This window comes from Archocentrus centrarchus, chromosome 8 (genome assembly GCF_007364275.1).
Source record: "Archocentrus centrarchus isolate MPI-CPG fArcCen1 chromosome 8, fArcCen1, whole genome shotgun sequence".
Lineage (NCBI taxonomy): Eukaryota > Metazoa > Chordata > Actinopteri > Cichliformes > Cichlidae > Archocentrus > Archocentrus centrarchus.
In genome coordinates, this window is record NC_044353.1 from 11,147,201 (window position 1) to 11,158,794 (window position 11,594).

Consider the following 11,594-nt stretch of genomic DNA (forward strand, 5'->3'; position numbering starts at 1 on the left):
CCAAAGGAAATGCAACATTGACTTTGATCAGAGAACATAACTTTGGAGCACTCAGCAGCAGTCCAGTCCTTTTTGTCTTTAGCCCAGGCGAGAGGCTTCTGACGCCGTCTCTTGTTCAAGAGTGGCTTGACACGAGGACTGCGACAGCTGAAACCCATGTCTGCATACATCTGTGTGTGGTGGTTCTTGAAGCACTGACTCCAGCTGCAGTCCACTCTTTGTGAATCTCCCCCTCATTTTTGAATGGGTTTTTTCCACAATCCTCTCCAGGGTGAGGTTATCACTGTTGCTTATACACTTTTTTTCTTCCACATTTTTTCCTTCCCTTCGTTTCTCTATTAATGTGCTTGTACACAGAGCTTTGTGAACAGCCAGCCTCTTTAGCAATGACCTTTTGTGTCTTGCCCTCCTTGTGCAAAGTGTCAAAGGTCATCTTTTGGACAACTGTCAAGTCAGCAGTCTTCCCCATGATTGTGTAGCTTACAGAATTAGACTGAGAGACCATTTAAAGGCCTTTGCAGGTGTTTTGAGTTAATTAGCTGTTTGGAGTATGGCACCAGGTGTTTTCAATATTGAACTTTTTCATAATATTGAATACTGAATTTGTTTTTTGTTTTTTTATTAATTGTCAGTTATAATAATCAAAATTAAAAGAAACAAACATTTGAAAAATATCCGTCTGTGAAATGAATGAATATAACATACAAATTTTACTTTTTGAATGGAACTACTGAAATAAATCAACTTTTTCATGATATTTTAATTTTATGATCACCACCTGTATATCAGTAGCTTCACTTTGACACTCCAGGGTTCTAGCTAGCAGTTGATCACCTAGCAGTGCACAATGCTGATGCTGTCCTGCGCTGGGCTGGGCTGAGAATTTCTCCAGTTAGATATCAGGATTATTCTATTCCTGCAATTAGCAGGAATAGTTAATAATTAATAGTTAATTTAAAATGTAATTATTGTAAACTTACCTTGAGATCTGAACTTGCTGAGCTCCAGGCAGCTTGGAATTCAGGATTTTTAAATGTCACTCAAATTAGAGTTTTTACTCAGAAACTCTTAGGGGAAAAATTTTTCTTTGTCTTTAATGAGTTTTCTGACATGTTACGGGTGCCTGCCGTTTAGTTTCTCTCTCTCTCTCTCTCTCTCTCCCTCCCGCAGGGGCGTCTCCTCCTAATCAGGGCTGCAGGATAAAGGGAGGCAATGTAGGAGGTGGCAGGAGAGAGGAGTGTGGTGGCGAAGCAGTCTGCGGAGTTGGTGGTTTGAGCAGCTGTAGAGTCGTGTGTCTGTGGGTTGACTGCAGACGTACTCCGGGGTTCTGGAGGTATTAGGGTGGTTGCTTTGGCGGCCAGGGGCCAGTGTGCTCCACACGTTCCTGTTTTTTTTCTGGTCCCCTAACAAGTTTGTGGCGTCTCCCGTTTGGAGATTGTTTTGTGTTTTTCCCTTGTAGGTTTCTCATCTCCCGTTTGGAGATTGTTTTGAGTTGTAGTGGTTTTCAGTTTATTTCGCTTAAATAAACTTTATTTATTCGGGGGAGGCCCCCACCCATAAAAATAAACACCACATAGGCAGGTAAACACCGTCCCTAGGCTCTGGAGAGGGCATCGGCCACCACATTGTCACACCCTTTCTTGTGTTTTACAAGAGGGCCCACCTCATCAACCGCTGGTTATGGTTGTACATGCGGGATAAAAAAACCAACGGGTTGTGGTCGGTATGCACTACGACAGGTTGTGGGGTGGAACCAACATACACCTCGAATTGTTGTAATGCTAACAGCAGGGCAAGAGTTTCCTTCTCGATGGTAGAATACCTGGCTTGGTGTTTATTAAACTTCCGCGAAAAGTAGCAAACAGGATGACTAATCCCATGCTCATCATCCTGCAGCAGCACAGCACCGACACCCACGTCACTAGCATCCACCTCGAGTTCAAAGGGCTTGGCGAAATCAGGGGCGGCTAAGTCAGGTGAGTTAGATAAAAGAGTTTTAACGCTCTCAAAGGCGTGCTGGCAGCTGTCATCCCACAGGAATGATCGCTTCGGGCTGCACAGGCGGGTGAGCGGAGCAACCACCTGTGAGAAGTTTCTACAGAAGCCTCTGTAGTAACTAGCCATGCCTAAAAACCTCCGCAACTCGCGCGTAGTGTTCGGCACTGGGAATGCGAGAATGGCAACCACTTTACCGTCCAGGGGGCGCACTTGTCCCCGCCCGACCACCTTGCCTAGGTAGGTTATGGTGGCTTTGCCAAACTCACACTTTGTGAAGTTGAGTGTTAGAGAAGCATCTGTTAAGCGCTGGAATACTCTTTCGAGGATTGAACGTGTGGAGCACACTGGCCCCTGGCCGCCAAAGCAACCATTCTAACACCTCCAGAACCCCGGAGGACGTCTGCAGTCAACCCACAGACACACGACTCTACAGCTGCTCAAACCACCAACTCCGCAGACTGCTTCGCCACCACACTCCTCTCTCCCCGTGCCGCCTCCTACATTGCCTCCCTTTATCCTGCAGCCCTGATTAGGAGGAGACACCCCTGCGGGAGGGAGAGAGAGAGAGAGAGACAAACAAAACGGCAGGCAGCCGTAGCAGGCATCACATAGCACACTTGGTACAAATCTACATAGTAAACAATCTATTAAAAAAAATCTAGTATGTATGCCTCTTTGTATTTTTTACTTTTTTTAACATATCCTGTGATTAGGAAGCTGGTAAAGCTGACTACTTTCTTGTACCTTTCATTTGAAAATGAAGGATTTTGGACATATTTGTAGACAACACTAACACTGATTATTTTGTATTTGGCAATTATAAAATTTTTAATGGTATGCTCTTTTTTTTATATACAAGCCCTCTATTTTTTTGTTTAAATAACCTAAAAAAAAAAAAAAACCCTCAAACAAATCTTGGAATATAGAAATTGAACCCTAATTTTCAATACTGTTACTATAAAATACAATATTCAATATATATAACAAATTAATAAAGTAAATTTTAATAGCCAGCAAATAATAAAGAACGCTATGCTCAATTTGTATGTTAACCCTAGCTAAATGCTAACTTAGCTAAATGCTAACTTTGTTGCTTGTGATGAAATTCCTAATAAATGAAAGTAGTCTACTGGCATTCAGTTGAACACACAAACTAAAGTTACTAATTGATACACATCTATTATATATTAGATTGCATTTTGCCTGACTGACAGCCTTTAAAGCAACAGATTTGTTATATTTAACAAAAAAAGAGGAGGTACACATTTTTGACAGAAAAATTATAGTCATATTGGGGACATGTTCTATATGTATGTTAACCCTAGCTGAATGCTAACTTAGCTAAATGCTAACTTAGCTAAATGCTAATGTTATTGTTTGTGATACAGTTCCTAAGAAATAAAAGTAGTCCGCTAGTTTTCGATTGTACACTCAAAGTTACAAATAAATTCAAATCTATTATATATTAGATTGTATTTTCCTTGACTGACAACTTTTAAAACTACAGGTTTGTTATATTTTACCAAAGGAGGAGGTACACATTTTTGTCAGAAAATTTATAGTCAAATCGGGGACATGAATTATGTAGTTCCATACACTTCCACAAGGGGCACTGTGTCAGATTATACACAAATTGAGTGGGGGGGGTAGTGAGGGGTGGGGGGGTGTACACACTTTTACACAAAGAATCTGAAAAAAGTCACTTTTTGGGACAATGGAGATTTTAAGAGCGAAATGCATGTTGGAGCTTGTAGAATACGATTATAATGGAATCAGATTGGGGACGGTGATTTTTGTCCCCAATTGGAAAGCCGTCCCCAATCAACTGGTGTGTATTCTGAAAAATGTCCCCTATTTTAGTCTAAGTCAACACACACACACACACACACACACACACACACACACACACACACACACACACACAGAGGGAGAGAGAGAGAGAGAAACAGGATATGATGCATAGAACATGAGGGTGGGGCTGCGCCATCCAAGCTTTGATGAGTCTCTCAGTTTCTCCAACTCTTCCGGGCCTGTATTCACTGCCCATGACAGCAGCTCCAAAAAAATATAAATCCAAATCTAAGTTTGTCACTAAAGACTGGCACACTTTGCACACGTAACGACACGGGTCAGGATGGAGCTCTTTGCAAAAGCCTCAAATTTGAGTCAGTGAATTTCTTCAGAGAAAATGAGGATTTTAAACACATGCAGGAGAGTCACACCCCTATCGCTGATGAGAAGATAAATCAGCCTCTGTCGCCACCTGCTGTCTACACTGCGCAACTGCAGCAAAGTCAGTCTGTTTTTTTTTGTTCCTATTTTTCACGGGGAGATTTAACCTCCCATCACTCAGAACATAACACTGAAGTCTAAAAACAGAAAGCTGACTGTCAAATCCTGTTATAGCTAATACACAACATCTCATGATCCACGAGGAGAGTGGGTGATCTCATTAAGAGACGCCTCAAGGCAGCGAGAAGACACTTTCACGTGACATTTAGAGACTGACCTGAGATCTGTCCTTAGCCTGTGTGACTGACCTCATTAGAACCTTGACTGGCCTTTAAATTCGCATTATTTTAAACACAGTCAGCTCACATAAGTAATACTGAGCAAACAGGTCAGCATAAACCCCTGAAGCACCGAGCAGCAGAGAAACATACTGATACATTTGTACTGTGGCACTGCAAATCTGTGCAAAAGCAGCACAAGACTCACAATTTTATAGTTCGTATTTACATCCTGTTACAGTCTGTAGGTACTGTGCATTATAATTCAATGATCTCCCCACAAAGACTATTTTTAGATGGTTCACTAATAAATGGGATCAAGGCTGCAGCAGTTCTTAGTAACAGTGAGCCATATGGATGTGAATTACTGGCAAAGCTGTTTTAATGGGAGAAGCTGCAATCCACCCACCCCCTCTAACCCAATACACAACATCAAATACCACTTATGGCGCTTTAATGCTTCCTCACATTAATGAATCACTCACCGACAAAAAGCTAAGTAGTAATCTGATTTCTCTGCGATCTAGTGATTTGTAAGTCTGGAAACTTATGAGCTTCAACAGCGGTGTGATTTAAAAATGTACACATCAATGCTACCACAGACCAGCAAGCTGCTTACAGGTGCATCACTGTTAATACAGCAGGTCTGGGGTCAGCCTAGATTTGCAAGCACACCCTCAGTTAATGGGAAGTTAACTAGAACACCCCAACATATTAGATTTCTAGTTTTAGCTCAATGCTGTAACAGCCCATGAAGACTCAACTGATGAGCACAGCTTGGAGGGGAAGTGTCTTTGGAGTGAACAAATGCATTTTTAACTGCCTGGATTTATACCCAAGATTAGATAACTTCATGTGTAGTTCATATGTTTGGTTTGAGTTTTATAGAAGGGACAAAGCAGAAGAGGGTGAGTTACAATGTAACTAAAAAAAAATAAATAAATACCTTTAAGCAAAAGCTCTAGAAGACTGTATACTAGCATTACCTGGAGCTGTGGCTAAAGTTAGCATCTAGCTTTTACTGCTGCATATATAGCATTTTAAGCCTACTGAGATCAAGTCACTTTAGTTTCAGCAGTAAGTGTATCCTCTAGAAATACTCAAATACTTGAAAGACAGACAAGAGTCAGACATCACTTTGGAACACATGTGCACTTTATTGGGATTGTTTAGTCAGTGTACAGGTTGGCCCCACTGGTCTGGCACCCCATGTTACCCCCATTATTTCGAGACCCTCTTGCCCCACCACCCCGGGGATGAAACCTCCAATGGGGGAAGAAGAGGTCACGATTGGGTTTTGCATAACAAAAACAAAAGAAAAATTAAACAGGACCAAGATTTTCTTTTTAAGGCTGAAAGTACAAAAACCCAGACATAACTTACATACAAGCGATACTACAACCATGTTTAAGTATGCGCCAACCACTGGGCAGCCTTCACAGAGGCAAATACGTGTCTGAACAATGCAGTTAACATTTGGAATCATGTGTCTGAGCAATGCAGTTAACAAACATTTGGAATGACTTAAATAAAAAAAAAAAAAAAGAAAAAACAAAACAAAAAATGTACATTTTTTTTTTCGAGCCCCAGATGAAACTGCAGAACCCTGGGGTATCTTTTTAAACCTAGCCAAAAACATTACTGTCTCCTTCATCGTTCCAGTTTTTTTTAAAATCCTGAGTCAAGCGCCAAAAATAACTGAAGCCATGCCAATGAGTTGGTCATCTAGGCTCTGCGCCTGAGTTGTGTATGAGAAATGTGTGGTGTGTGGTTGTTTTGCACAGAGCTGAAGTTGTTGGGTGTTTGGTTGGGGAAGGGGAGGAGGAACAGTCTGTTTAGAAGCATTTGCGGTGGACGATGGAGGGGCCGGACTCATCGTACTCCTGCTTGCTGATCCACATCTGCTGGAAGGTGGACAGAGAGGCCAGGATGGAGCCTCCGATCCAGACAGAGTATTTACGCTCAGGTGGGGCAATGATCTGCAGGAAGAGGAGGCAAAATGTTACCATGATACCAAAACCTTTTGATCAAGTTTGCATTTAACTAACTGTATGAACACTAAATACCAAGTCAGCTTACCTTGATCTTCATAGTGGATGGGGCCAGGGCTGTGATCTCCTTCTGCATCCTGTCAGCGATGCCAGGGTACATGGTGGTACCACCAGACAGCACGGTGTTGGCGTACAGGTCCTTACGGATGTCAACGTCGCACTTCATGATGCTGTTGTAAGTGGTTTCGTGGATTCCGCAGGATTCCATACCTAAGATACAAGACACCTGTTAGCAAGCTGAACTGCAGGACACTGCTATGGGATGTGTGTGCATTTAAGGATTTAAGTTGTGGAACATACCAAGGAAGGAAGGCTGGAAGAGGGCCTCGGGGCAACGGAACCTCTCATTGCCGATGGTGATGACCTGTCCGTCGGGCAGCTCGTAGCTCTTCTCCAGGGAGGAGGAGGAGGCAGCAGTGCCCATCTCCTGCTCGAAGTCCAGGGCAACGTAGCACAGCTTCTCCTTGATGTCACGCACGATTTCCCTCTCGGCTGTGGTGGTGAAGGAATAGCCACGCTCTGTCAGGATCTTCATGAGGTAGTCTGTGAGGTCACGGCCAGCCAGGTCCAGACGCAGGATGGCGTGGGGCAGGGCATAACCCTCATAGATGGGCACTGTGTGGGTCACACCATCACCGGAGTCCATGACGATACCAGTGGTACGACCAGAGGCATACAGGGACAGCACAGCCTGAATGGCAACGTACATGGCTGGGGTGTTGAAGGTCTCGAACATGATCTGTAAGAAAAGGAAAACCATTTTACTTTTTAAAATAAAAAAGGCAAAAAGTCTTACTTTTGTGACCACTGCACTCACTACATGCATTAGAGTGAGGCTGACTGAAGTTAGTAAAATAAAGTGCAGAAAGTAACCATTCCTTCACACTTGTGCAAATGAGGTCTATTAAGTGCAGCTCTACTGCTCTCCTAAAAATAGACAAGTGCAGATAAGGCACACAGTCAAGAGACCTGTTGATGATAGATCATCTTATAGGAGAGAGGTCCTGGAGGAGAGGGAGGGGGAAGGAAGGAGCAAATGAGAATGGAACAGAAGGAAATCGAGGAGATAAGGTGACATCTAAAAACTTTAGAGTCTAGCGAAACTGGGAGTGTGCAAGTAAAGGATGTGTACCTGAGTCATCTTCTCCCTGTTGGCTTTGGGGTTCAGGGGGGCCTCTGTGAGCAGGACAGGGTGCTCCTCAGGGGCAACTCTCAGCTCGTTGTAGAAGGTGTGATGCCAGATCTTCTCCATGTCATCCCAGTTGGTCACAATACCGTGCTCAATGGGGTACTTCAGGGTCAGGATACCTCTCTTGCTCTGGGCCTCATCACCAACATAGCTGTCTTTCTGGCCCATACCCACCATCACACCCTGAGCAAGGAGATTAGTGTTTAGTTAAAAGCAGCCAAAAATCAGTAGGGAAGTTCAAAATTTTCTTATTTTAATAAATCAATTTAAGCATTTAGAATAATGTGGATGTGCAGCCACTGACCTGATGCCTGGGGCGACCGACGATGGAGGGGAAGACAGCACGAGGGGCGTCGTCTCCGGCGAATCCGGCCTTGCACATACCGGATCCGTTGTCAACAACCAGTGCGGCGATTTCATCTTCCATGGCTGAACTGGTGAAGGATTAAAAGAAAAAAAAAAAAAGAAAAAAAAAAAAAGTGATTAAACACTTAGTCTGCAGCTGTTCTGCTTCACACTTCCTGTGGACTAGCGGAAGTTAACTAGCTCAGCCGCTAGGTGGCGCTTGTGCCCCACATTCCGCACAAGCCAGACAAAAGGAAGTGGCTCTGCGTGCTGATATTACCATATAAGGACATGGTTCGGTGTGAGCAGCTTTGCGGCTACCGGCGCGTGGCGCGCCGCCAGAGCGGCAATGCTCAGCGACAAAAAAAAAAAAAAAAAAAAAAAAAAAAAAGGCCATTTTATATAGATGAGAGCCGGCACCGGGAGACCACTCCCTTCATTTTTACTACTGTTACAACTACAGATGCGCCCTCCCACCGCTGCTGCTTAATCACGCTCCTTTATGAGCCTTTGAAGGCTTTGCGTGAATATCACTGCGTCACGCCAGCAGCCGACTCATTCATTGCACCCAGGCCATACCACAAGAGCATGTACACCTTCAACAAAGTGTCTGCAGGCTAAAAACAGAACGAGCTCTGAATACTAAGCACAGAAACGCTTTATAAGAGAAGTTGCATAATGAACTCATGCCGACTCATGGATAGTCAAGTCCTCGCCCGGTGATCCATTTCCTGAAAGCCACGCCTTTTCTCGGAGTGGACGACAGCAAGTCTGTCAGCTTCCTCATTTCTTCGTGTCAAAGCATTTAAAGATTTCACTGTGTGCGGGGGGATCCAGGGTTAAACGAGAGCGAGTTAAACCTGCAACTGCTGCAAATCTTGAAGGGCGTGTTAGCATGATGTGGCTAGGCTAATATGCTAAAGTAGGTCACACCCCGCCGCAGCGGGCGCACAAAGGGAGCAGCCGGGATCCACACCGCCTCAACTCCGAAACCCTCCTCAAACTACCTCGCTCGAGAGGAAAGGCGCAGAGACGCTGAAATCCTGCAAGAGTTGAACAACTACGCAGCGACAAACCCGGTTTAGGTGCAGTCATTAACTCGCAGGACGCCATTTACTTTTAAGCCGGCTCCATCCAAAGGCACCTGTGAACCGCACCAGCGCCACTGAACTTATCTCCATCCATAACCGTTACTTATTATTAAAACCAAATATCAATACTGCTAATTAATAATCAAGTTATCAATAACAGCTGATGTATGGCAAGACAAAGAACCGCGTGGTCCCGCGGTAAGTTTGCATTAAAGTGCGTAAATTCTAATATTTACATAGAAAAACAAATTAACTTCTTGTTTACTTTACAGGGAGGCTAAAATAAGAATCTATAAATAAGGATTTTTCTGTATCCTTACCTTTGGGTGGGGGGCTTTTCGCTTTAAGGGAACCGGTTTCAGGCAAATGATATCCCGCACAAGCTGCGTGTGACGGCGCTCAGAGTGAATCCGTTAGCTGTGGGCGCTTCTTTTTTATACTCCATCAGCTGCCCGGCTCTAGCCATAAAAGGTAAACTTTCGGAATTACGCCCTCTGATTGGTCCGGCGTCATGCACCGGGCACGTCGCGTGCACGCTGTGGTGCACTGAGCGCTCGCGATGAGAGAGCGAGAGAGGGGGAGAGGGGGAGTGAGGGAGGCGCTAATAGCAAAGGATTGGAGAAAATAAAAGGGAAGGGATTCTGTTGAGGCCTAGTGAGGCTTAATCTGCAGATATACTGCTGTATGTACGGGTTAAATCATGTATAATGTGTATTGAGTGTGAAATATGTGTCCTCTGCACCTGCTCAGAGCACTTTGGGATGTACATGTGTGACAGTTAGAGAGCCAAGCACCCCAGGACTCCTCCCTGAAGACTGCAAAGGCCTCAGGCTTTTTTATCAAAAGGCTGTCCCCCTTCCTGGTTATTCATTGTGTAATAACCTGGCATTATTTGATATTTCGGGCATTACAGAGGGGTGGAAGTGATGCTGATGTTGCCATCTACTTTGAAAGGCAGATGTAAGCTCAGTGGGAGTCAGCAGCTGCATCACCAGGTCAAACACATGCTGCACACAGAGCAGTGGAGCTGCCCAGCCACAGGCTACAGGCTGATGAATGACCACTTCACTGTGTGTAGGCCACCCCTTCTCCATGATGCCAGCTTATAAAATTAATTTTCAGGTCAGGTGTCCTCTCACTGTGTGCTTGCTACCTCTTCCTTTCTATTTGAGATTCAGCAGCATGACAAAGGTTTCAGGGGAGATTATTATGCTGCTTGCTGATTTCACATCATCTATGTTGTTGCTTTTCTGGGTGTGATTCTGATCACTATGAAGCAGGAAGTGTAAACTGACCATCAGCACTTCCAGAACTCTAGCCTAATCAGTCAGTAGATCCCCTATGATTGACCTTTAAAAAAAAAATCAGATTTTATTCACCATTTCAAAAAAAATACAGAGCCACACACTGCTCCTGTTTCCACTTCCTGATCCTCTGTTACCATGAGGGTAAACTTTAAAGGATGTGGGATTTTGAGCCTTACTCACACCCTGAATGATGAGCCCGATCTGACACCATCACAGACTTATGCTGTGAGGTTGACCGTGGGCCTGCAGGCAGTCAACTTTCCATCCCTGATTCACCGCCATGTTAAGGTTTAACACTCAGTCATACCACAGTGTGATTGTTTAAAACTGTTCTTGTTCCTCTCTCATCTATTTCTCATTCCATTGGACAGCCTGCACACCTGTCCATTCATTCATTCATTCATTCATTACATGAGTGTACAGGTTAGAAAAACGGCTAGGTAGTGCCATTTAAAGCTGTAGCTGTGGCCACCGAGACACACTGCAGAGCCTTCTCTTCCTCTTGAACCACTTCCCTTTCCTCTGTCTCCGCTGCATCAACTCTTGTGTATCTCATTTTGTTCCTGCCCTCTTTTCTTTGTCATGTTGACTTTAAATGGCCATTTAAATGCACCCATATGAGCCTCTTTAAATGAGCTACAGCTTCCTGCAGTGTGAAACAGCACAGATTAAGGCCTGCAGATTCTGATCCGTCAATCAGCACCTTTTAATTCAAGCCCTTCTTCCAGGCTCAACTTAATATTTAGCGGTTAAAACAGTTGTTAAAAGCGAACAATCAGAGCCGGACCTGGCTGGTCGTTTGTGCAGAGACTTGTACAGATGCAGGTAGAGGGCTTACTCACGAAGGGAAGAGCGTTTGCAGTGATCAAAGGTCTGCTGGCTACGCTTGCTGATTTTGCAGGCCTTAAGTCCCACCATTAAGGGTCACGTCCCCGCTGCAGTTTATCCCAGGTCGAGCTATGTTGGTTTAAAAGCATACATTTTCACTCATGTTTGTTTTATCTGTGTTAAAGTTGCATTTCTGCAATGATAAAATGGAAAAAAGAAAGAAGAAGCTTGGACCAGGTGACACTTTTAATGGAGCTTTGAACAGAAACCGTCTG

The 11,594-nt window shown here is 44.1% G+C and overlaps 1 protein-coding gene across 1 annotated transcript; it reads right to left on the reverse strand.

Moving 5' to 3' along the window:
• Positions 1–5,641: 5,641 nt before the first annotated feature.
• On the reverse strand, positions 5,642–9,659 carry actb2 (actin, beta 2). The gene is made up of 6 exons (XM_030735059.1): positions 9,505–9,659; positions 8,053–8,182; positions 7,692–7,931; positions 6,860–7,298; positions 6,588–6,769; positions 5,642–6,487 (listed from the first exon to the last, which is right to left on the reverse strand). The coding sequence occupies exons 2-6, from the start codon at positions 8,173–8,175 to the stop codon at positions 6,344–6,346; spliced, it is 1,128 nt and encodes a 375-aa protein (XP_030590919.1). The 5' UTR covers positions 8,176–8,182; positions 9,505–9,659; the 3' UTR covers positions 5,642–6,343.
• Positions 9,660–11,594: the final 1,935 nt, after the last annotated feature.